Raw genomic sequence first — 27,778 nt, 5'->3', positions numbered from 1 at the left:
CCTCCATTCTGTAACAACATCCTGTTAGTTCCCCAGTCCTCCATTCTGTTAGTTACCCAGTCCTCCATTCTGTAACAACAGTCCATCCAAATCATCTTGACTCCTGGACTCTGTCCACGCATGTCTCGTCTGCGTTGAAACAATGACTGGTAAATGATCCAGGACCAGCTCAGTTAATCCCTACCATTGTGACAATGAGTCGTCATAATGCTGCATCAAATGTACGTGATCTTAGAGGCATTGGTAAACACAATGTAAGTCATTTAATGTATGTACCCCTAATTTCACCGAATACATCTGTTTATCCTACAGCTACTGTAAGCCGTAATCATGAGCCTATGAACCAGAGTTACACTGTTAGCACTAAGGCCATGTGCAATAGTAGGAAGACCACATTATGCAGCTCACCCTGCACTATCAGCTCTAATGTAAATAACGTGAGTAAGTCTACCTCTGGTAAGCTTCCCAGTAAAGCATTAAAAACAATCAAGCAACCCAGAAAAGTGCTAAAAATAGCCCATATTAAGAAACAAGGTCCATGAAGTCAATAACTTGCTTGTAGCAGATGACATTCATATTCATGAATGCCAACGGGGACGGTGTTGCAGTCTATATTCAGGACCACATTCCTGTAAAGCCTAGAGACGATCTAATGTTAAATACTGTTAAAGTAATATGGCTACAGGTTCATCTGTCCTCATCTAAAGCCCATTCTGGTGGGAAGCTGCTATAGATCACCAAGTGCTAACAGTCAGTATCTGGATAATATGTGTGAAATGATTGATAATGTATATGATATCAACAAATAAATATATTTTCTGGGTGATTTAAATATTGACTGGCTATCATCAAGCTGCCCACTCAGGAAAAAACTTAACTGTAACCAGTGCCTGCAACCTGGATCAGGGTTGTCAGTCAACCTACCAGGGTAGTTACAAACAGCACAGGAATTAAGCCATCAACATGTATTGATCACATCTTTACTAATGCTGCAGAATTGTGCTTTATAGCAGTATCCAAATACATATGATGTAGTGATCACAATATAATAGCCATATCTAGGAAAACCAAAGTTTTCATCAACATGTATTGATCACATCTTTACTAATGCTGCAGAATTGTGCTTTATAGCAGTATCCAAATACATAGGATGTAGTGATCACAATATAACAGCCATATCTAGGAAAACCAAAGTTCCTAATATACTGTATAAAAGGTCATACAATACGTTTTGTAGTGATTCATATGTTGATGATCTGTGGTGATCTGTCTGTGGTGTTGTCACGCCCTGACCTTGGAGATCCATTTAATGTCTCTATTTTGGTTTGGTCAGGGCGTGAGTTGGAGTGGGCATTCTATGTTTTGTGTTCTATGTTTTCTATTTCTTTGTGTTTGGCCGGGTATGGTTCTGCGCTCGAGTGCCAGTGCGCCTCCACGGCCCAGTGTATCCGGTGCCTCGGCCAAGGCATGTCTCCCCAGCCTGGTGAGTCCTGTACTGGCTCCCAGAGCCAGGTCTCCTGTGTGTCGCCAGAGTCGCCCTCCAGCCCGGAGCTTCCAGAGTCGCCCCAGTCCGGGGCCCGCTACGAGGGTCCCCGCTCTAGAGGCGCCACCGCCTCTAGTAACTCCACCAGAGCACCAGAGCCGCCACCGCGGATAGATGCCCACCCAGACCCTCCCCCTTGTGGCCGGAGTACGCACCTTTGTGGGGGGGGGGGGGGGGGGGGAGTTGTGGGCATTCTATGTTTTGATGAGGCAAAGGTTATGGCAATTAAGTCTGGCAGCCCAAATGATAGGCAAACTTTTTTACCTTTATTTAACCAGGCAAGTCAGTTAAGAACAAATTCTTATTTTCAATGACGGCCTAGTGGGCCTAGTGGGTTAACTGCCTGTTCAGGGGCAGAACGACAGATTTGTACCTTGTCAGCTCGGGGGTTTGAACTCGCAACCTTCCGGTTACTAGTCCAACGCTCTAACCACTAGGCTACCCTGCCGCCCCATGTAACTAAATTTTTACAAATAAATAAACCACACTATGAAACAAAGAGAAATGATATAAAGAATGACAGTAAAAAGCTTTGGGGCACCTTAAATGACATTTTGGGGAAAAAAGCCAACTCGGCTCCATCATTCATTGAATCAGATGGCTCATTCATCACAAAGTCCACTGATATTGCAAACTACTTTAATGACTTTATCATTGGCAAGATGAGCAAACTTAGGGATGACAGGCCAGCAACAAACGCTGACACTACACATCCAAGTATATCTGACCAAATTATGAAAGACAAGAATTGTACTTTTGAATTCCGTAAAGTCAGTGTGGACGAGGTGAAAAAATTATTGCTGTCTATCATCAACAATGACAAGCCACCAGGTTCTGACAATCAGGATGGAAAATTACTGAGGATAATAGAAGACGATATTGCCACTCCTATTTGACACATCTTCAATTTAAGCCTACTAGAGAGCTGTGCCCTCAGGCCTGGAGGGAAGCTAAAGTCATTCCGCTACCCAAGAATAGTAAAGCCCCCTTTACTGGCTAAAACTGTTACCAACTCTTAGTAAACTTCTAGAAAACATTTGGTTTGACCAGATACAATGGTATTTTACAGTAAACAAACTGACAACAGAATTTCAGCATGCTTATAGGGAAGAACACTCAACAAGTACAGCACTTACACAAATGACTGATAATTGGCTGAGAGAAATTGATGATAAAATGATTGTGGGGGCTGTCTTGTTAGACTTCAGTGCAGCTTTTGACATTATTGATCATAGTCTGCTGCTGGAAAAACGTATGTGTTTTGGCTTTAAACACCCTGCTATAATGTGGATAAGGAGTTACTTGTCTAACAGAACACAGAGGGTGTTCTTTAATGGAAGCCTCTCAAATATAATCCAGTTAGAATCAGGAATTCCCCAGGGCAGCTGTCTAGGCCCCTTGCTTTTTCCATTTTTACTAATGACATGCCACTGACTTTGAGTAAAGCCAGAGTGTCTATGTATGCGGATGACTCAACACTTTACATGTCAGCTATTACAGCGACTGAAATGACTGAAAACCCTCAAAAAAGAGCTGCAGTTAGTTTCAGAGTAGGTGGCAAGGAATAAGTTAGTCCTAAATATTTCTAAAACTGAAAGCATTGTATTTGGAACAAAACACTCAGTAAACCCGAAAAACCTCAACTAAATATTGGATAAATAATGTGGAAATTGAGCAAGTTGAGATGACTAAACTGATTGGAGTAACCCTAGATTGTAAACTGTCATGGTCAAAACATATTGATCGAATCAAATCCAACTTTATTTGCCACATGCACCGAATACAAGTGTAGACTTTACCGTGAAATGCTTACGAGCCCTTAACCAACAGTGCAGTTCAAGAAGAAGAAAATATTTACCAAGTAGGCAAAAACAAAAAGTAATAATTAAAAGTAACACAATAGGAATAAAATATAACGAGGCAATATACAGGGGGCACCGGTACCGAGTCAGTGTGCAGTACAGGCTAGTTGAGGTAATCTGTACATGTAGGTGGGGGCGAAGTGACTATGCATAGGTAACAAACAAACAGCGAGTAGCAGCAGTGTACAAGACAATCAGTGTACAAGACAAAAGGGTCAATGTAAATTGTGCGGTGGAGATTTTTATGAATTGTTCAGCAGTCTAATGGCTTGGGGGTAGAAGCTGTTGAGGAGCCTTTTGGTCCTAGACTTGGCGCTCTAGTACCGCTTGCTATGAGGTAGCAGAGAAAACAGTCTTTAACTTGGGTGACTGGAGTCTCTGACAATTTTATGGGCTTTCCTCTGACACCGCCTATTATATAGGTCCTGGATGGTAGGAAGCTTGGCCCCAGTGATGTACTGGCCCATTCGTACTACCCTCTTTAGCGCCTTACGGTCAGATGCCGAGCAGTTGCCATACCAGGCGGTGATGCAACCGGTCAGGATGCTCTCAATGGTGCAGCTGTAGAACCTTTTGAGGATCTGGGGACCCATGCCAAATCTTTTCAGTCTCCTGAGGGGGAAAAGGTTTTGTCATGCCCTCTTCACGACTGTCTTGGTATGTTTGGAACAAGATCAGTCATTGGTGATGTGGACACCAAGGAACATGAAGCTCTCAACCCGCTCCACTACAGCCCCGTCGATGTTAATGGGGGCCTGTTCAGACCACCTTTTCCTGTAGTCCACGATGAGCTCCTTTGTCTTGCTCACGTTGAGGGAGAGGTTGTTGTCCTGGCACCACACTGCCAGTTAACTGACCTCCTCCCTGTAGGCCGTCTCATCGTTGTCTGTGATCAGGCCTACCACTGTTGTGTCGTCAGCAAACTAAATGATGGTGTTGGAGTCATGTTTGCCCACACAGTCGTAGGTGAACAGGGAATACAGGAGGGGACTAGGTACACACCCCTGAGGGGCCACAGTGTTAAGGATCAGCGTGGCAGACGTATTGTTGCCTAGTCTTACCACCTGGGGGCGGCCCGTCAGGCAGTCCAGTATCCAGTTGCAGAGGGAAGTGTTTAGTGCGAGAGTCCTTAGCTTAGTGATGAGCTTCTTGGGCACTATGGTGTTGAACGCTGAGCTGTAGTCGATGAACAGTATTCTCACATAGGTGTTCCTTTTGTCCAGGTGAGAAAGGGCGGTGTGGAGTGCGATTGAGTTTGCGTCATCTGTGGATCTGTTGGATGCTGTTGATGTGAGCCATGACCAGCCTTTCAAAGCACTTCATGGCAACTGCTCCATGAGTGCCACGGGGCGGTAATCATTTAGGCAGGTTACTTTAGCTTCCTTGGGCACAGGGACTATGGTGGTCTGCTTGAAGGTTTACAGTCTCGGTCAGGGAGAGGTTGAAAATGTCAGTGAAGACACTTGACAGTTGGTCTGCACATGCTTTGAGTACACGTCCTAGTAATCCATCTGGCCCAGCGGCTTTGTGAATGTTGACCTATTTAAAGGTTTTGTTCACATCGGCTACCGAGAGAGTTATCAGACAGTCATCCAGAACAGCTGGTGCTCTTGTGCATACTTCAGTGTTGCTTGCCTCGAAGCGAGCAAAAAAGACATTTAGTAGCGAAGATTTAGTAGCTAAGATTTAGTAGCTAAGATGGGGAGCAGCCTGTCTATAATAAAGCGATACTCTGCCTTCTTAACAACACTATCAACAAAGCAGGTCCTAAAAGCCCTAGTTTTGTTGCACCTTGACTACTGTTCAGTCGTGTGGTCAGGTGCCACAAAAAAGGACTCAGGAAAATTGTAAATTGATCAAAACAGGGCAGCACGGCTGGCTCTTGGATGTACACAGAGAGCTAATATCGATAATATGCATGTCAATCTCTCCTGGCTAAAAGTGGAAGAGAGATTGACTTCATCACTACTTTTATATATGAGAGTCTGTCTAAACTACTGGCACACAGCTCGGACACCCATGCATACTGCACAAGACATGCCACAAGAGATCTCTTCACAGTCCCCACGACCAGAACAGACTATGGGAGGCACACTGTTCTACACAGAGCCATGACTACATGGACCTCTATTCCACATGAAGTACCTGACGCAAGCAGTAAAATTATATTTAAAAAACTGATTAAAAAAACCTTATGGAACAGCGGGGTCTGTGAAGCAACACAAACATTGGCACAGACACATGCATACAAGAACTACCCAGGAAGAGTAGCAGCTGCCTTGACAGCAGCTAATGGGGATCCATAAAAAAGTACAAATAACTCAGCAAACCTTTCACCCACACAACGCCAAACACATTGCGAGACCGGTTGGACGTACTGACAAATTCTCTACAATTACATTGGTGGACATTCCTGCAGTCAGCATGCCAATTGCACACTCCTCAACCTGAAACTTGATTTGTGGCATTGTGTTGTGTGACAAAACTGCACATTTTAGAGTGGCCTTTTATTGTCCCCTGCACAAGGTGCACCTGTGTAATGATCATGCTGTTTAATCAGCTTCTTGATATACCAAACCTGTCAGGTGGATGGATTATCTTGGAAACGGAGAAATGCTCACTAACAGGATGTAAACATATTTGTGCAAGGCATTTGAGAAAAAAAAACTTTTTGTGTGTATGGAAAATGTTGGGTCGTCATGGTTGATGTCAGGCAACATTTATTCGGTTTATCACAGTTTCCCTGTGGGTTTAAGCCTTTGGCTGCCTTGATGTGCTGCAGCAGACAGAACACATTTATCCGGGTTGCCACAATTCCCTGTGGGTTTGAGCATTGGGCTGCCGTGGCAGTGTGCGGGTACACCCTTCCAAGGTTACTGCAGGTGTCCTGTGGGTTTCAGTGACACTACTTGACACTAATGCAGTGTGCGTGCGTTTTACCAAGTCATGACTTGGTGTTCTGTTGTTTTGGACTTGCGGTTCCTTGTACGAGTTCTGACATTTTAGGCTCACAAAGTTAGTGTTATTCTTGGAACGGTGGGGTCTGGGGACTTGGGCTGCAGAGGCAGCGTGTCGGTATACATAACCGTGTTGTAGCAGGTTCTGGTTTGTTATATAGGGCTCTGACAGTTCAGGCCCCATGAGGTACTGACAATTCAGGCTTCTCTGGTAAGTATTAAGGTAGGGGGAAAAGGTGGTTTCTGTGACCCTTTTTGGATCCAGTGGAACCTGTGGGTGCTTGGGCGGGTCTCCTAGTTTGGTACCGTCTGAGCCGGCTTGGGGCTTGATTGTATGTCTGCATGTTTTATACCGAGTGACCGTCTGAAAGGGAATGTACAGTTATGAATATAAGTACTGTTCCCTGAAGGAGAGAATGTGGTATAACATATTTTGGCCTTGTGCAGTCAGGGGGTTTGGGCTTACTAAAGTGCTGTAATGAATTTTGGAAATGGATGCGAGCCCCGGTATTATAGCCAGAATTGTGGGGCTTCCGAGGGTGGGCTTGGCATCCATTGGCACGTTGGGCACGATTTCAGTTTGCTTCAGGTGAATAGGATTGGTTGTTGACTCTCCTGAGTATGTTATACCTCCTTCCCTACTCCAGGGAACCGTTTTATTCACAACTGTACGGTTTCTGTAATAAGCAAGAACAGTGAGCTTACCTTTATTTAGCTTTCACCAACCAATCAAGGCGCATCCAACAAAGATGATGATGACGTGGATGATGGGACCTGGCATCCCGACTGTGACAGCGTAGTTATGGTCCTCCTTGTCCCGCTCTGGTTTTGGAATTACAATGACATCAAAATCTAAACGTCAACATACGTCAGCATATAACATCTAGTCTAGTGTGTGTGTGTGTGTGTGTGTGTGTGTGTGTGTGTGTGTGTGTGTGTGTGTGTGTGTGTGTGTGTGTGTGTGTGAGTGTGTGTGTGTGTGTGTGTGTGAGCGTGTGTGTGTGCACGGTGTTTGTATAAATCTGTCTTACCTTTTTCCAGACAAATTGTTTTGATCTCCTTGGTGTCGTTGGCCCAGCTGACTTGGTTGCTGTGGTTACAGATGATGGAACCCCCTGCCACATAGACAGAGAGCAGGGGGACAGTGGTTGTCTCAGCCCTTCTTCTCTCTCCTCCCACCTGAGAGCAGGTGCTGCTGTTACAGCTGGAGTTGACAGAGGTGTTCTGACCTCTGCAGGCCACAGTCACGTTACAGGTGCCATTGATGGAGGAGACAGAGTCCACTGTCAGGACTGGAGGCTCAACTCTCTCTGAAAACAAATATAATTCCTTTATTGTTTGTTTATTAACCTGAGTACATGAGCTAGAGTCCCAATGAATATGCATTTAACCTGTACACCATGTTTAGCTTGTTTAATTAAACTGTGAAAAAATAGAAAAACTGTCAGACATACCTTGGACATTTATCAAGTATTTAGCAACGTTTCTGTCATTGTTACCAGTCACTACTGCATCATAAAGTCCACTGTCTCCTTCCTGGAGGTTCTTCAGTAGCAGAGAGAAGTCTTCCTCACTAAATTCAGCCCTACCTCGGTACCTTTCAAAGGTAACTTTTGGGGGGTACTTTACAACATTGTCTAATCTGTTAAACTTCCAATATAGCACATCAACATCTTCTTTCAGTTGAACATTTGTCTGGACATTCAGGCGAACATCCTGTCCCTTCTGCACAAACACAGAGGTCTCAGCACTGGGCTCTGAAATAAACACAGAATACGTCATGTAAAAAAAAGATGAAAAAGCCCATCAAACAATGTGACAAATACAGCAGTAGGATATATGAATTTAGCAACGCAACCTCCTAAAGGAATATGTGGAAATGGATTGTTTTTGCAAATAGCCAAACTGACTGACACATTGTAATGATCCAATTTGCAGGCTTGTAGTTTGGGCAGGAATTTTTCTATATGTGTCATGCCCTGACCTGAGAGAGCCTGTGTATTTCTCTATTTGGTGAGGTCAGGGTGTGATTTGGGTGGGCATTCTAGTTTTCTATTTCTTTGTTGGCCGGATATTGTTCCCAATCAGAGGCAGCTGTCTATCGTTGTCTCTGATTGGGAATCATACTTAGGCAGCCTGTTTTCCACCTGAGTTTGTGGGATCTTGTTTTTACACAGTAGCTGTAGAGCCCTGCAGAACTTTACGTTCCTTTATATTTGGTTGTTTTGTCGGTGTTTCAGCATTGCATATCATGAACACTTTCCACGCTGCGCTTTAGTCTAATTCATTCATCGACGGACGTAACAATACGCCCTATTTGCTAAACGGTTTAAATATTAACCCATTAATAAGATCAGCTGCCTTTAGATCAACAGAGTCACAACCTTTGTTACAAGTAATACAGAAGTACTTTTACAGCAAAGAACTAGGATATGATACACACTATCAACTGTTCAGTATCAGAAACCATTCAGTAAAAGCAACTTGATGAAGTATAACTCCAGGAAGTACAACCTATTCTGCCAAAAAGCATAGATAACTTGGATGCTTATAAATATGGGCACATATTTGTGGTTGATTCTTACAGACACATGTGAATACAAGTTGAGCTGTGCATTTCCGATAGTGAGAAGTTTTCTTGCTTCAAATGGCGTTGTTGCGTAGTTTCCTGTCAGTAACCTTCTTGTAACTGACACAGAACTTTTCCTCACAGTACGGTATACTATCACTATACTATCACAACCCAAAATGGTTGTATTACTCATTACTTGTAAACACGTGTATAGCTTCAACATGTGTTTAAAACTACAGTATCATCCAAAAATGTTGCCCTAAAGTTAATTACATATTTTCAATTTAAAAGTCAATGAATTACTTGAATGTGGTAAAGTTCAACACATCACAACACATGACTTAAAAGTTCAGTAAATCATATAATTTCCTTTTTCACCCACTGATTCGACCGGTTAGACAACCAGTACACTGGTTGGACTGGTTATAAGCAGAGTAATCAGTACAAATTATACTGCCTGTTACTTACTAACCTACTAATCAGATTATAGACACACATGTCTAATCAATATAATAAATATCACTATACAGATGTTTTAGAAAATGCTTTTACCTGCTTGATGGAGGAGAGTTAGTAGAATAGCGATGGGGAAACACAAGGTCGCCATACTTTGATAAATGACTAAACCTAAATGAGGAAGTATTGTCACATAGGCCTATACTTCCTCTTCCTCCAGTAGATTTTTACACCCATAACCGGAAGGTTAACACATTCTGTTTGCAATTTTTACAGGTTCCATGGCATTTGAAATTACTTGATAGATATTTATATAGGAACTGAAAATGCTCTCCAAACTCAGATGTTTGTGAAATTAAAGACTCGGTAGAATGTATTTTTAGCATGTTACAAATCAACTTGTGTAACTATAAGATTTGTTATTGCGTAATTATAGTATTTCCAACGCGTTTTTAACATGTACATTTCTGATAGGGCAGCCCTTACCAAATTACTGACACCCAAATAGGGGAGCCATGGGTTTCATTAACAAGCAGAAAACAAATAATTCAGTCGACGTTCATACCGGTCATAGATTATGGTGATATTGTCTATATGAATGCAGCTGCCACTGTATTGAAGTCATTGGACACTGTTTATCATAGCGCACTGCACTTTATTAAGGGCGACAGGTTCAGTACACCTCACTGTACTTTATTAAGGGCGACAGGTTCTGTACACATCACTGCACTTTATTAAGGGCGACAGGTTCAGTACACCTCACTGTGCTTTATTAAGGGCAACAGGTTCAGTACACCTCACTGTGCTTTATTAAGGGCGACAGGTTCAGTACACCTCACTGCACTTTATTAAGGGCGACAGGTTCAGTACACCTCACTGCACTTTATTAAGGTCGACAGGTTCAGTACACCTCACTGCACTTTATTAAGGGCGACAGGTTCAGTACACCTCACTGCACTTTGTTACGGGCGACAGGTTCAGTACACCTCACTGTGCTTTATTAAGGGCGACAGGTTCAGTACACCTCACTGCACTTTATTAAGGGCGACAGGTTCAGTACACCTCACTGTGCTTTATTAAGGGCGACAGGTTCAGTACACCTCACTGCGCTTTATTAAGGGCGACAGGTTCAGTACACATCACTGTACTTTATTAAGGGCGACAGGTTCAGTACACCTCACTGCGCTTTATTAAGGGCGACAGGTTCAGTACACCTCACTGCACTTTATTAAGGTCGACAGGTTCAGTACACCTCACTGCACTTTATTAAGGGCGACAGGTTCAGTACACCTCACTGCACTTTATTAAGGTCGACAGGTTCAGTACACCTCACTGTGCTTTATTAAGAGCGACAGGTTCAGTACACCTCACTGCGCTTTATTAAGGGTGACAGGTTCAGTACACCTCACTGTACTTTATTAAGGTCGACAGGTTCAGTACACCTCACTGCACTTTATTAAGGGCGACATGTTCAGTACACCTCACTGCACTTTATTAAGGGCGACAGGTTCAGTACACCTCACTGTGCTTTATTAAGGGCGACAGGTTCAGTACACCTCACTGCACTTTATTAAGGGCGACAGGTTCAGTACACCTCACTGCACTTTATTAAGGGCGACAGGTTCAGTACATCTCACTGCACTTTGTTACGGGTGACAGGTTCAGTACACCTCACTGTGCTTTATTAAGGGCAACAGGTTCAGTACACCTCACTGCACTTTATTAAGGTCGACAGGTTCAGTACACCTCACTGCGCTTTATTAAGGGCGACAGGTTCAGTACACATCACTGTACTTTATTAAGGGCGACAGGTTCAGTACACCTCACTGCACTTTATTAAGGGCGACAGGTTCAGTACACCTCACTGCACTTTATTAAGGTCGACAGGTTCAGTACACCTCACTGCACTTTATTAAGGTCGACAGGTTCAGTACACCTCACTGCACTTTATTAAGGGCGACAGGTTCAGTACACCTCACTGCACTTTATTAAGGTCGACAGGTTCAGTACACCTCACTGTGCTTTATTAAGAGCGACAGGTTCAGTACACCTCACTGCGCTTTATTAAGGGTGACAGGTTCAGTACACCTCACTGTACTTTATTAAGGTCGACAGGTTCAGTACACCTCACTGCACTTTATTAAGGGCGACAGGTTCAGTACACCTCACTGCACTTTATTAAGGGCGACAGGTTCAGTACACCTCACTGTGCTTTATTAAGGGCGACAGGTTCAGTACACCTCACTGCACTTTATTAAGGGCGACAGGTTCAGTACACCTCACTGCACTTTATTAAGGGCGACAGGTTCAGTACACCTCACTGCACTTTGTTACGGGCGACAGGTTCAGTACACCTCACTGTGCTTTATTAAGGGCGACAGGTTCAGTACACCTCACTGCACTTTATTAAGGGCGACAGGTTCAGTACACCTCACTGTGCTTTATTAAGGGCGACAGGTTCAGTACACCTCACTGCGCTTTATTAAGGGTGACAGGTTCAGTACACATCACTGTACTTTATTAAGGGCGACAGGTTCAGTACACCTCACTGCGCTTTATTAAGGGCGACAGGTTCAGTACACCTCACTGCACTTTATTAAGGTCGACAGGTTCAGTACACCTCACTGCACTTTATTAAGGGCGACAGGTTCAGTACACCTCACTGCACTTTATTAAGGTCGACAGGTTCAGTACACCTCACTGTGCTTTATTAAGAGCGACAGGTTCAGTACACCTCACTGCGCTTTATTAAGGGTGACAGGTTCAGTACACCTCACTGTACTTTATTAAGGTCGACAGGTTCAGTACACCTCACTGCACTTTATTAAGGGCGACATGTTCAGTACACCTCACTGCACTTTATTAAGGGCGACAGGTTCAGTACACCTCACTGTGCTTTATTAAGGGCGACAGGTTCAGTACACCTCACTGCACTTTATTAAGGGCGACAGGTTCAGTACACCTCACTGCACTTTATTAAGGGCGACAGGTTCAGTACACCTCACTGCACTTTGTTACGGGTGACAGGTTCAGTACACCTCACTGTGCTTTATTAAGGGCAACAGGTTCAGTACACCTCACTGCACTTTATTAAGGTCGACAGGTTCAGTACACCTCACTGCGCTTTATTAAGGGCGACAGGTTCAGTACACATCACTGTACTTTATTAAGGGCGACAGGTTCAGTACACCTCACTGCACTTTATTAAGGGCGACAGGTTCAGTACACCTCACTGCACTTTATTAAGGTCGACAGGTTCAGTACACCTCATTGCACTTTATTACGGGCGGCAGGTTCAGTACACATCACTGCACTTTATTAAGGGTGACAGGTTCAGTACACATCACTGCACTTTATTAAGGGTGACAGGTTCAGTACACATCACTGCACTTTATTAAGGGCGACAGGTTCAGTACACATCACTGCACTTTATTAAGGGCGACAGGTTCAGTACACCTCACTGCGCTTTATTAAGGGCGACAGGTTCAGTACACCTCACTGTGCTTTATTAAGGGCGACAGGTTCAGTACACCTCACTGTGCTTTATTAAGGGCGACAGGTTCAGTACACCTCACTGTGCTTTATTAAGGGTGACAGGTTCAGTACACCTCACTGCACTTTATTAAGGCGACAGGTTCAGTACACCTCACTGCACTTTATTAAGGGCGACAGGTTCAGTACACATCACTGCACTTTATTAAGGGCGACAGGTTCAGTACACCTCACTGTGCTTTATTAAGGGCGACAGGTTCAGTACACCTCACTGTGCTTTATTAAGGGCGACAGGTTCAGTACACCTCACTGTGCTTTATTAAGGGCGACAGGTTCAGTACACCTCACTGTGCTTTATTAAGGGTGACAGGTTCAGTACACCTCACTGCACTTTATTAAGGCGACAGGTTCAGTACACCTCACTGCACTTTATTAAGGGTGACAGGTTCAGTACACCTCACTGCACTTTATTAAGGGCGACAGGTTCAGTACACATCACTGCACTTTATTAAGGACGACAGGTTCAGTACACATCACTGCATTCTGTATCAGAAATGAGGGTGGCCCTCTCTGAAGTCTCATTTGTCGATGCATTGCACTCTTTTAGTTTATACCGCCATCCTGCATAAACCTCCGCCGTACCTTACTTCATTGTTCCAGACGTACGAGACACCAGACCCGATCTCAGAGATGGAGAACTCTGGAGATCCCTTTGATCTCCACTGAGTTTGGTAAATCTGCTTGAGTTTTTTTACTTATGGAATAATCTCTGTGTATTGATGTGTATTGATTGATGTGTATATTGATGTGTATTATTGATGTGTATTATTGATGTGCATATCGATGTATATTTTGATGTGTATTATTGATGTGTATTGTGATGTGTATTATTGATGTGTATATTGATGTGTATTATTGATGTGTATATTGATGTGTATTATTGATGTGTATTGATTGATGTGTATTGATTGATGTGTATATTGATGTGTATATTGATGTGTATTGATTGATGTGTATATTGATGTGTATTATTGATGTGTATATTGATGTGTATTATTGATGTGTATTGATTGATGTGTATATTGATGTGTATTATTGATGTGTATATTGATGTGCATTATTGATGTGTATTGATTGATGTGTATATTGATGTGTATATTGATGTGTATTGATTGATGTGTATTATTGATGTGTATTGTGATTTGTATATTGATGTGCATTATTGATGTGTATTGATTGATGTGTATATTGATGTGTATATTGATGTGTATTGATTGATGTGTATATTGATGTGTGTTATTGATGTGTATATTGATGTCACGACTCCCGCCGAAGTCAGCTCGTCTCCTTGTTCGGGCGGCGCTTGGTGGTCGAAGTCACCGTTCTTCTAGCCATCGATGCTCCACCTTTCATTTTCCATTTGTTTTGTCTTGTTTTCCCGCACACCTGGTTTACATCCCCTCATCACTCTACATGTATATTATCCTCTGATCCCCCCCCATGTCTGTGTGTGTAATTGTTTGTGACGTTTATTGTGTGACACGTCAGGCAGTTTTTTTCTGGGCATTGTTTTGAACCTGTGGTATTGTGTTGTTGTACATTATTTTGTGTGCCAGGGTTACCTGCTACAGCTGGACCTATACCTGGCCACCGTTTACCCGGCTCCCACGGGAAGGGAGAAGGTGTTCGCCCTTGTCTCATGCCTCTCAGGGAGAGCTCTGGAGTGGGCTAACGCCGTGTGGGGAGAAGGAGATGCCGGCGTTGGACGACTTCGAGGAGTTCGCCCACCACTTCCGGGCAGTCTTCGACCACCTGCCCGAGGGTAGAGCGACATGTGAACGTCTCTTCCACCTGAGGCAGGGGATGAGGAGCACCAAGGAGTTCGCCTTGGAATTTCGGACCCTGGCCGCAGGAGCGGGATGGAACGACAGGGCCCTTATCGACCACTACCGCTTAATGTTAGATCCCTCACATCAAAGGCAATTATAGTCAATTAACTAATCACTGATCATAATCTTGATGTGATTGGCCTGACGGAAACATGGCTTAAGCCTGATGAATTTACTGTGTTAAATGAGGCCTCACCTCCTGGCTACACTAGTGACCATAGCCCCCGTGCATCCCGCAAAGGAGAAGGTGTTGCTAACATTTACAATAGCAAATTTCAATTTACAAAAAATGAATAAATAATTTGTCTTTTGAGCTTCTAGTCATGACATCTATGCAGCCTACTCAATCATTTTTTATAGCTACTGTTTACAGGCCTCCTGGGCCATATACAGCGTTCATCATTGAGTTCCCTGAATTCCTATCGGACCTTGTAGTCATAGCAGATAATAATCAAATTTTAGGTGACTTTAATATTCACATGGAAAAGTCCACAGACCCACTCCAAAAGGCTTTCGGAGCCATCATCGACTCAGTGGGTTTTGTCCAACATGTCTCTGGACCTACCCACTGTCACAGTCATACTCTGGACCTAGTTTTGTCCCTTGGAATAAATGTTGTGGATCTTAATGTTTTTCGTCATAATCCTGGACTATCGGACCACCATTGTATTACGTTTGCAATTGCAACAAATAATCTGCTCAGACCCCAACCAAGGAACATCAAAAGTCGTGCTATAAATTCACAGACAACAACGATTCCTTGATGTCCTTCCAGACTCCCTCTGTCTACCCAAGGACGTCAGCGGACAAAAATCAGTTAACCACCTAACTGAGGAACTTAATTTAACCTTGCGCAATACCCTAGATGCAGTTGCACCCCTAAAAACTAAAAACATTTCTCATAAGAAACTAGCTCCCTGGTATAGAAAATACCCGAGCTCTGAAGCAAGCTTCCAGAAAATTGGAACGGAAATGGCGCCACACCAAACTGGAAGTCTTCCGACTAGCTTGGAAAGACAGTACCGTGCAGTATCGAAGAGCCCTTACTGCTGCTCGATCATCCTATTTCTCCAACTTAATTGAGGAAAATAAGAACAATCCGAAATTCCTTTTTGATACTGTCGCAAAGCTAACTAAAAAGCAGCATTCCCCAAGAGAGGATGGATTTCACTTCAGCAGTAATAAATTCATCAACTTCTTTGAGGAAAAGATCATGATTATTAGAAAGCAAATTACGGACTCCTCTTTAAATCTGCGTATTCCTTCAAAGCTCAGTTGTCCTGAGTCTGCACAACTCGGCAAGGACCTAGGATCAAGAGAGACACTCAAGTGTTTTAGTACTATATCTCTTGACACAATGATGAAAATAATCATAGCCTCTAAACCTTCAAGCTGCATACTGGACCCTATTCCAACTAAACTACTGAAAGAGCTGCTTCCTGTGCTTGGCCCTCCTATGTTGAACATAATAAACGACTCTCTATCCACCGGATGTGTACCAAACTCACTAAAAGTGGCAGTAATAAAGCCTCTCTTGAAAAAGCCAAACCTTGACCCAGAAAATATAAAAAACTATCGGCCTATATCGAATCTTCCATTCCTCTCAACATTTTTAGAAAAGGCTGTTGTGCAGCAACTCACTGCCTTCCTGAAGACAAACAATGTATACAAAATGTTTCAGTCTGGTTTTAAACCCCATCATAGCACTGAGACTGCACTTGTGAAGGTGGTAAATGACCTTTTAATGGCATCAGACAGAGGCTCTGCATCTGTCCTTGTGCTCCTAGACCTTAGTGCTGCTTTTGATACCATCGATCACCAAATTCTTTTGGAGAGATTGGAAACCCAAATTGGTCTACACGGACAAGTTCTGGCCTGGTTTAGATCTTATCTGTCGGAAAGATATCAGTTTGTCTCTGTGAATGGTTTTTCCTCTGACAAATCAACTGTCAATTTCGGTGTTCCTCAAGGTTCCGTTTTAGGACCACTATTGTTTTCACTATATATTTTACCTCTTGGGGATGTCATTCGAAAACATAATGTTAACTTTCACTGCTATGCGGATGACACACAGCTGTACATTTCAAAGAAACATGGTGAAGCTCCAAAATTGCCCTCGCTAGAAGCCTGTGTTTCAGACATAAGGAAGTGGATGGCTGCAAACGTTCTACTTTTAAACTCGGACAAAACAGAGATGCTTGTTCTAGGTCCCAAGAAACAAAGAGATCTTCTGTTGAATCTGACAATTCATCTTAATGGTTGTACAGTCGTCTCAAATAAAACTGTGAAGGACCTCTGCGTTACTCTGGACCCTGATCTCTCTTTTGACAAACATATCAAGACTGTTTCAAGGACAGCTTTTTTCCATCTACGTAACATTGCAAAAATCTGAAATTTCTGTCCAAAAATGATGCAGAAAAATGAATCCATGATTTTGTTACTTCTCGTTTAGACTACTGCAATGCTCTACTTTCCGGCTACCCGGATAAAGCACTAAATAAACTTCAGTTAGTGCTAAATACGGCTGCTAGAATCCTGACTAGAACCAAAAAATTTGATCATATTACTCCAGTGCTAGCCTCCATACACTGGCTTCCTTTCAAGGCAAGGCCTGATTTCAAGGTTTTACTGCTAACCTACAAAGCATTACATGGGATTGCTCCTACCTATCTCTCTGATTTGGTCCTGCCGTACATACCTACACATACGCTACAGTCACAATACGCAGGCCTCCTAATTGTCCCTAGAATTTCTAAGCAAACAGCTGGAGGTAGGGCTTTTTTATTTTTTATGGAACGGTCTGCCTACCCATGTGAGAGACGCAAACTCGGTCTCAACCTTTAAGTCTTTACTGAAGACTCATCTCTTCAGTGGGTCATATGATTGAGTGTAGTCTGGCCCAGGAGTGTGAAGGTGAACGGAAAGGCTCTGGAGCAACGAACCGCCCTTGCTGTCTCTGCCTGGCCGGTTCCCCTCTTTCCACTGGGATTCTCTGCATCTAACCCTATTACAGGGGCTGAGACACTGGCTTACAGGTGCTCTTTCATGCCGTCCCTAGGAGGGGTGCGTCACTTGAGTAGGTTCAGTCACTGATGTGATCTTCCTGTCTGGGTTGGCGCTGCCCCTTGGGTTGTGCCGTGGCGGAGATCTTTATGGGCTATACTCGGCCTTGTCTCAGGATGGTAAGTTGGTGGTTGAAGATATCCCTCTAGTGGTGTGGGGGCTGTGCTTTGGCAAAGTGGGTGGGGTTATATCCTTCCTGTTTGGCCCTGTCCGGGGGTGTCATCGGATGGGGCCACAGTGTCTCCTGACCCCTCCTGTCTCAGCCTCCAGTATTTATGCTGCAGTAGTTTATGTGTCGGGGGGCTAGGGTCAGTTTGTTATATCTGGAGTACTTCTCCTGTCCCTCCGGTGTCCTGTGTGAACTTAAGTATGCTCTCTCTAACTCTCTCTTTCTTTCTTTCTCTCTCTCGGAGGACCTGAGCCCTAGGACCATGCCTCAGGACTACCTGGCATGATGACTCCTTGCGGTCCTCAGTCCACCTGGCCGTGCTGCTGCTCCAGTTTCAACTGTTCTGCCTGTTATTATTATTATTTGACCATGCTGGTCATTTATGAACATTTGAACATCTTGACCATGTTCTGTTATAATCTCCACCCAGCACAGCCAGAAGAGGACTGGCCACCCCACATAGCCTGGTTCCTCTCTAGGTTTCTTCCTAGGTTTTGGGCTTTCTAGGGAGTTTTTCCTAGCCACCGTGCCTCTACACCTGCATTGCTTGCTGTTTGGGGTTTTAGGCTGGGTTTCTGTACAGCACTTTGAGATATCAGCTGATGTTCGAAGGGCTACATAAATACATTTGATTTTGGATTTGATTTATTGACTGAAGCAGTTCAGGATGAATAGACTGGAGGGAGTGGAATGTGAATGTTCTTTAAAATCTGGGCAGTGTGAGGTAGAGGCAGACAACAATGTAATAGTTTTAAAAAAATGTATTTTTAAGGCACGGTTTTCTCAATAAAACATAGTAGTTTCCAGACATCAATCCATATTTATAGTTTAGTTCCATACGGCATTCCCTTTTATCAGCTCGTCCATTTCAATTTCTCTTTAAAATCCATGCGAATTAAAATTAAACATACAAACGGTACAAAAAAATACAAATCTAATCAAGTCAAATTTAATTGGTCACATACACATGGTTAGCAGATGTTAATGCGAGTATAGCTAAATGCTTGTGCTTCTAGTTCCGACTATGCTGTCACGTTCTGACCTTAGTTCCTTTATTATGTCTCTATTTTGGTTTGGTCAGGGCGTGAGTTGGGGTGGGCATTCTATGTTTTTCATTCTATGTTTTGTTCTGTGTGTTGTATTTCAATGTGTTTGGCCTGGTATGGTTCCCAATCCGAGGCAGCTGTCGATCGTTGTCTCTGATTGAGAACCATACCTAGGTAGCCTGTTCCCACCTGTGTTTGTGGGTAGTTGTTTTCTGTTTTGTGTATTACACCTTGCAGAACTGTTCGTTTGTTGTTTTTGTTCTAGTGTTTTGTATTCATTAAACGTATTATGAACCACGCTGCACCTTGGTCCTTTTCTCCTTCTCCCGACGACAACCATTACATATGCAGTAATATCGAACAAGTAATCTAACAAATTCACAACAACTACCTTATACACACCAATACGCACAAATGTAAAGGTATGAATAGAATATGTACATATAAATATATGGATGAGCAATGGCGTGCGGCATAGGCAAGGTGCAGTAGATGGTGTAGAATACAGTATATACAGTGGGGAGAACAAGTATTTGATACACTGCCGATTTTGCAGGTTTTCCTACTTACAAAGCATGTAGAGGTCTGTAATTGTTTTATCATAGGTACACTTCAACTGTGAGAGACGGAATCTAAAACAAAAATCCAGAAAATCACATTGTATGATTTTTAAGTAATTAATATGCATTTGTAAGTAGGAAAACCTGCAAAATTGGCAGTGTATCAATTACTAGTTCTCCCCAATGTACATATGAGATGAGTAATGTAGGATATGTAAACAATATTAAAGTGGCAAGTGATACCTTTATTAAGTCTGTTTATTAAAGTGGCCAGAGATTTGAGATTGTAAGTTGGCAGCAGCCTCTCTATGTTAGTGATGGCTGTTTAACAATTTGATGACCTTGAGGTAGAAGCTGTTTTTCAGTCTCTCGGTCCCAGCTTGGATGCACCTGTACTGACCTCGCCTTCTGGATGATAGCAGGGTGAACAGGCAGTGGCTCGGGTGATTGTTGTCCTTGATGATCTTTTTGGCCTTCATGTGAAATCGGGTGCTGTAGGTGTCCTGGAGGGCAGGTAGTTTTCCCCCGGTGATGCGTTGTGCAGACCGCACTACCCTCTGGAGAGCCTTGCGTTTGAGGGCGGTGCAATTGCCGTACCAGGTGGTGATACAGCCCGGCAGGATGCTCTCGATTGCGCATCTGTAGAAGTTTGTAAAATAATTAAATGACAAGTCAAAGGGGCACAGGCAGTGGTTTTTTACTGCCTATTTTTTGCACTACTTTTGACCAAAGCCCTATGGGCCCTGGTACGTACTGCACTATGTAATGGATAGTATGCCATTTGGAATGTAATCTAGAAGTGCAGGAATGGATCTGTGTGTTCATCAGGGCTTTTTCCTGTCCTTGAAATCAAATAGATCACATTGAGTCTGTATATCACGTTATCTCTCTCTCTCTCCCCCCACCTAACCACACCCCTTTTCAAAACATCTCGTTACCATGGCAGCGGAGTGGCACTGACCCAGAGAATATCCGATTGGAGCAGAGTTACAGGGAGAGAGGAGAGGAAGGGTGAGGGAGGATCAGAGACAGCAGTATGGTCAGAGTCAGTGTCCGAATCAGCAATGTCTGAGAGTTTACACACAGAGACAAACAGTAGACCTGTGTTCAAATACTATTTGAAATCATCTCAAATACTCAAATCTGTGCTTGATTGAGCTTGCCTGGCTTCAGGGAACCAAAATAATAGTCCAGACATGATAAACTCTGCCCATTTGGCACTTTAGGCAGACTCGAGCAAATGCTCAAAAGTATTTGAAAGATTTGAAATAGTATTTGAATCCAGTTCTGACAAACACTAGATTCTAAGCATGATGTTAGTACGTAGAAAGAGATGTGAAGGAGTTCAGTGTGTTTTGGCTGGGGACGGAGGAGGCCATGGAGAGTCCCTGAATACTTAGAATGTACCCCCAAATGGCACCCTATTCCCTTTATAGAGCTTCTCGGTTACTGGTCAAAATTAGGGAACTATACAGGACACAGGTGTCACGTCCTGACCTTAGTTCCTTTTTTAAGTCTCTATTTTAGTTTGGTCAGGGCGTGAGTTGGGTTGGGCATTCTACGTTTTGTTCTGTGTGTTTATATTTTAATGTGTTGGGCCTGATATGGTTCCCAATCAGAGGCAGCTGTCAATCGTTGTCTCTGATTGAGAACCATACTTAGGCAGCCTGTTTTCCCACTATGATTTGTGGGTAGTTGTTTTCTGTGTCTGTGTTTTACCATACAGAACTGTTTCGGTTTTCATTTATTTCTTTTGTTCTTTTGTATTCAGTGTTCGGTTATTTCATTAAAATATGGACACTTACCACGCTGCGCATTGGTCCGATCTTTCCTACTCCTCCTCAGAAGAGGAGGAAAAACATTACAACAGGGTAGCATTTGTGACAGACATTAGTGTTTGTAGTGAAGCAGCTTCACTGTCAACAGTCATCCATACATACACTGTAAAAACATACAAATACGTATATAACACTAGATTTCATAATTATTTTCTTATTGGTAAATGCCAAATGTACTGTAGAACAGGTGTTTTCAAACTTCTCTTGCCCAGGGACACCCATCCAGGCAAACTGGCGACCCCATCATAGGTTTGCAACAAAAAAAAGTCACATCTTATAATCAGATGAGTGATAATGGCAAGGAGAAGTAATACATATTAAAATGAATACATTTGGTATATAGTTTGATTACTCTGACCTCCTCACAGTACAAGAGGAAGTGTAAACTCTAACATTGTCTATCAGCTAGAAAAGTACCTTAGCGGCATAGAGAACGTTGCTTCTGTAGTTTTAAACTAAATTTCCAGCAATTCTACACAGTTTGCATGGAGCTGAGAAACTTTTTTTGCAGTTTTAAAGCTAATTTCCTGCATTTCAACAGACATGACACAGGACAGGATAGCATCTAATTTCCTACATTTCAACAGACATGACAGGATAGCATCTGGACAAGAACACATAACGACATTAATGCTGACACAGGGATCTAACAATATCTAACCAAAGAAACAGGCAGATATAGGAGGGGCAATCAACAAATTAAAGGAGTCCAGGTGTGTCCAATGATGTGCTGCTGTGTGTGATCATGACCGGTGATGATGCACAGGTGTGAGTAATGATGGTGACAGGTGTATACTGAAGGCAGTCTAGCACGCGAGGGAGCAGGCGTGACAGTACCCCCCCCCCCCCCCCCCCCCCCCCTCCCCTCTGGGGGTGCCAGGCATGGGCGGTGGACAAGCTGGCTGGGGGAGTAGAAGCCCGACGAACCGGCTCAGGTGTGAAAGCCCGATGATCCCGCTGAGGCATGGGAGCTTTATAACTTAACATATTTCTTCACCAAAATTAAATTTAAATTAGACGTTTGAGTTGATGTACCAATATTTTATTCACTTTTAGGTTAAAATCAAATACACCTCAAAGTCATAGTGGTACAAATGATTAGCTCTCTGAAAATGATATCATGACAGTATGCTGTAAAAGTACATAAAAGTGAACATGTTCAAATCATTTATCATAGTGGGTATTAAACAGAAATAAATCATTCATCAACATTTCTAAAAATCTGTTTTTGTTTTGTCATTATGGGGTATTGTGTGTAGATTGGTGAGGATTTTTAAAATTCATTTTATAATAAAGCTATAATGTAACAAATGTGGTAAAAGTCAAGGGGTCTGAAAAAGTCAAGGGGTCAGAAGGCACTCTGATTTTTTAAATATATATATATATATAGATAGTCGTGGAAATTCTACACAGGGACACTCAAAGTCAATCTTAAATTAATAATTGTTTATTAACTAACAACAGGCTGGAGATGTCACAGTCAAATTTAGATTCATTTTATTTTACTTCACCTTTATTTAACCAGGTAGGCGAGTTGATAACAAGTTCTCATTTACAACTGCGACCTGGCCAAGATAAAGCAAAGCGACAAAAACACAGAGTTCCACATGGGATAAACAAACGCCCAGTCAATAACACAATAGAAAAATCTATATACAGTGTGTGCAAATGTAGACGATTAGGGAAGTAAGACAATTAGGGAAGTAAGACAATAAATAGAATAAATAATTACAATTTAGCATTAACACTGGAGTGAGAGATGTGCATGTAGAGATACTGGGGTGCAAAAGAGCAAGAAGATAAATAACAATTTGGGCATGAGGTAGTTGGATGTGCTATTTACAGATTGGCTGTGTACAGGTACAGTGATTGGTAAACTGCTCTGACAACTGGTGCTTAAAGTTAGAGAGGGAGATATGTCTCCAGCTTCAGTGATTTTTACAATCCGTTCCAATCATTGGCAGCAGAGAACTGGAAGGAAAGGTGGCCAAAGGGTTCCCAGTGAAATATACCTGCTGGAGCGTGTGCTACGGGTGGGTGTTGCTATGGTGACCAGTGAGCTGAGTTAAGGCGGGGCTTTACCTAGCAAAGACTTATAGATGACCTGGAGCTAGTGGGTTTGGCGGCAAATATGTAGCGAGGGCCAGCCAACGAAAGCATACAGGTCGCGGTGGTGGGTAGTATATGGGGCTTTGGTGTCAAAATGAATGGCACTGTGATAGACTGCATCCAGTTTGCTGAATAGAGTGTTGGAGGCAATTTTGTAAATGACATTGCCTAAATCAAGTACCGGTAGGTGTTAAGGGATTGTTTTTTATCAATACTGACTAATTATGTATACATTTCAATCAGGACTGACTAATCAGAATACTATTATGTTACTGTATATGTATGAATTTTCTTTTTATCCTAGTACTGAATATAATGTGTGTAAATATAATCAAGAAGTAGAACAATGACTGTCTGTTCCTTGGTAGAAATGAATTAATTTATCGTCAGACTGGCTAGAATGATTATCTACACAGGCAGACCTTGGCTCGGGTCATAAATTATCTAAGTTGGGAGAGACGAAGAAGAAGGGCCAGATGTATACAGAATGGTGTCGTCTGCGTAGAGCTGGATCAGAGAATTACCAGCAGCAAGAGCAACATACAGAGAAAAGAGTCGGCCCGAGAATTGAACCCTGTGGCACCCTAATAGAGACTGCCAGAGGTCCGGACAACAGGCCCTCCGATTTGACACACTGAACTCTATCTGAAAAGTAATTGGTGAACCAGGTGAGGCAGTTATTTGAGAAACCAAGGCTATTGAGTCTGAAGATAAGAATGCAGTGATTGACAGAGTTGAAAGCCTTGGCCAGGTCGATGAAGACGGCTGCACAGTACTGTCTTTTATCGATGGCGGTTATGATATTGTTTAGCACCTTGAGCGTGACTGAGGTGCACCCATGACCAGTTTGGAAACCAGATTGCATAGTGGTGAAGGTATGGTGGGATTCGAAATGGTCGGTGATCTGTATGAGAACTTGGCTTGCGAAGATTTTAGAAAGGCAGGACAGGATGGATATAGGTCTATAACAGTTTAGGTCTAGAGTGTCTCCACCTTTGAAGATGGGGATGAAAGTGGCAGCTTCAAATATTTGGGTATCTCTGACGATACGAAATAGAGGTTGAACAGGCTAACATTTTTGGCTGATAATTTTAGAAAGAGAGAGAGGGTCTGTCACGAACCTCGCCGAAGATGGTGCCTCTTCTTGTTCGGGCGGTGCTCGGCGGTCGTCGTCACCGGCCTATTAGCTGCCATCGATTCCCTTTCCGTTTGTTTTGGTTATTGGGTAATTGGGTACACCTGTTTTGTATTAGGGTTTGTTTGTAGGGTATTTAAGGGCACTAGGCCCGCTGGGTATTTGTGCGGGCTTGTTTCTGGTTACTCTGTGTTTGATGGTGTTATTTGTTAGTGTCATTATTCTCCGGACTATTTTGTCCTGTTGTTTGGACTGGCAACTTGGGGCTTCGGCAAGCTGCTACAGGGTGTGCAGAGTTGTTGGCCGGGGTAGACAGGTGGAAAGCATGACCAGCCGTAGAAAAATGCTTATTGAAATCATCAATTATCGTAGCTTTATCGGTGGTGAAAGTGTTTCTTAGCCTCAGTGCAGTAGGCAGCTGGGAGGAGGTGATCTTATTCTCCATGGACTTTAGTATCTGTTAGGAAAATTAGGATTAAATGACTGAACAATAGACTTATTTTAAATGAAACTGTCACTAAGTAAACTTATACTCTGTTTTATTATATCTGATTAACAATATGAGTTCATAAGAAGGGATTGTGTGACACAGACAAGGAGTAATTAAAGTTAATGAACACCATTCCAACTAGGAAGAAAGGAATGGTTTGTGGTTTAAGTAAACAGATAAGGTAGTTAACCTATGGTTGATCCAACAAAACTGAGCTCTGGGGTGTTTTAGATAAGGCTGTGAGTGCATTCCTAGGTTTTCTGTTAATTAGAACTGTCAGCTAAGTGGTGATCGATAATGGTGAGGAGTCAAAAGTTAATTCAGCTGTGTTGTGTGTCCTGTGTATGTGCTAGGTGTGGTCAGAATGAACTTTTAAAGTTCCCTTTGTCTCGGTCTGGAGGAGGAGATTAATTTTTTAAGCAATGAAATGACGTCATGTTATTGTATATAAACTGTTGCTCGTGGTAACGTGGCAGCGCGCTCCGAGAATAAATTCTGTTACCTATCATTGAAAGGACTGGTCTCCGTCTATTTTATGCAAACAAGAATCTTACAAATTCTCATAAAATAGATTAAGGGAATTCAATTAATGAAAACACATTGTTATAATTAAATTACAGTAACAGTATCCCAAACGTAATTAGTGCTACAGGATGCAAATTTATTTTTGAAAAGCTAGCCTTAGCTTTCCTAACTGACTGTGTATATTGGTTCCTGACTTCCCTGGAAAGTTGCATATCGTGAGGGCTAATGCAGAATGCCACAGGATGTTTTTTGTGCTGGTCGAGGGCAGTCAAGTCTGGGGTGAACCACGGGCTATATCTGCTCTTAGTTCTACATTTTTTTGAATGTGGCATGCTTATTTAAGATGGTGAGGAAAATACTTTTAAAGAGGAAGCTGGCATCCTCTGCTGACGAGATGAGGTCAATATCCTTCCAGGATACCTGTGCCAGGTTGAATAGAAAGGCCTGCTCGCTGAAGTGTTTCAGGGAGCTTTTGACAGTAATGAGGGGTGGTCGTTTGACCGTGGACCCATGCAATGATGCAGTGATCGCTGAGATCCTGGTTGAAGACAGCAGAGGGCAGGTTGGTTAGGATGATTTCTATGGTTACTGATTTAGGGTTGGACATGTTAGATTCCTTGATTATTTGTGTGAGATTGAGGGCATCTAGTTTAGATTGCAGGACGGCCGGTGTGTTAAGCATATCCCAGTTTAGGTCACAGTACGAACTCTGAAGATAGATGGGCGGCAATCAATTCACATATAGTGTCCAGGGCACAGCTGGGGGCTGAGGGGGTCTACAACAAGTGGCTACAGTCAGAGGCTTGTTCTGGAAAGGTGGATTTTTAAAAGTAGAAGCTCGAATTGTTTGGGCACAGACCTGGATAATATGACAGTACTGGTCTGAAGTGAGCTCCCCTCAGGGCAGTCCCGTTAGATGTCTTATACTGCTTCCGCAGATAAGTTACATAGGTTTGGTTCCTGTATGTGTCTGGCACCGTCTCCTATTTGAACATATAGAACATTTTCTGGGCGTTCTGCCCCCCAGGAACCAGGATTGTTTATGACACAAAAGACAAGATGAACATTTTCAAGGCTGTCTTTTCACATGATACAATGTTCCATCACATGAAATGTGTATAACCATAGCTTTAGACCGTCGATTCATGCAGTTACACATATGCTTCATTATACAATTTAATTTATGGATTCTGGCAATGATATTTCAGCTGTAGCTTTTGTTGCGAAAGGCATAGGAGGTGCTCTTATTCTCCATGGACTCCATGGACTGAAAGATCAGTGTCATAAATACCTCTCCCCTTCTTTTTCCTCTCTCTACCCTACTGATGTGACATTTGAAAATCCCTTGGTTAACATAGAGATTCTGGGATCATCAGAAGTTGGGGGGAAATGAACCATATTTTGGTAATCCAACCAGATGGACATATGCATTGGTACTTAATGAATATGATGTCAGTTCGGTTGTCATCTGAGACATTCTCATCAATGATAGTGTGACATAAACTCTACAGTAGAAAGGCTACACATTATAGTTATCAGATTCCCATGGAATTGTTGGGCTTTTTAAATGTTTAAATATAAAAGTATTGGTGAAGAGATTAAATATAATTTTAGCTTCCAAATGAGAGATTTGGGTTTTCATAAGGTTAGGGCTCTGCTCAATCAGTGACCCGCCACTGTGAAGGGACATGGGCTGTAGACCTGTGAAACACACCCTTCTCCCTCCACTAATATAAGCCCTTGACAACCTATAACCTCATGTTCTGGGTACATTAGGATGACGATCTGATGTCAAAATGGTTCAGATAATAACAACAGAACGAAGCCAACCTCAGCGTGAGCTTAGGTTGTGAATGGTATGAACTTTGAACTCTTATTCACTACAGAAGTGATACCTCCTAGCCGTTGAGTTAGCAACAGCAGCTGCAAATGTGGGCTAGGAAAGAACAGACAGAGTATCCCGTCTACCACACAACGACGTTACTACAATGGATCAATTTACCACCAGAGACATTCTTCAAAGGACAAAGGACTCGGATGGGCAACACAGCCTTCCATCTACCATCTACCAC

At 42.8% G+C, this 27,778-nt stretch overlaps 1 protein-coding gene across 1 annotated transcript in view; it reads right to left on the bottom strand.

Moving 5' to 3' along the window:
- The window catches only part of LOC139387477 (SLAM family member 9-like), an 87,628-nt gene that overhangs the window by 3,961 nt on the left and 55,889 nt on the right, over window positions 1-27,778 (bottom strand). The window contains exons 1-4 of the mRNA XM_071133715.1: window positions 9,487-9,561; window positions 7,817-8,119; window positions 7,394-7,672; window positions 7,068-7,184 (exon numbers count right to left, since the gene is read on the bottom strand). Of these exons, the coding sequence (XP_070989816.1) occupies window positions 7,081-7,184; window positions 7,394-7,672; window positions 7,817-8,119; window positions 9,487-9,541 (741 nt within the window). The 5' untranslated portion in view covers window positions 9,542-9,561 and the 3' untranslated portion in view covers window positions 7,068-7,080. Of the gene's footprint in view, window positions 1-7,067; window positions 7,185-7,393; window positions 7,673-7,816; window positions 8,120-9,486 lie in introns of the transcript that reaches the window.

Source organism: Oncorhynchus clarkii, chromosome 28 (genome assembly GCF_045791955.1).
Source record: "Oncorhynchus clarkii lewisi isolate Uvic-CL-2024 chromosome 28, UVic_Ocla_1.0, whole genome shotgun sequence".
Lineage (NCBI taxonomy): Eukaryota > Metazoa > Chordata > Actinopteri > Salmoniformes > Salmonidae > Oncorhynchus > Oncorhynchus clarkii.
The sequence above is the reverse complement of the archived record's forward strand: the minus strand, read 5'-3'. Positions and strand labels throughout refer to the sequence as shown.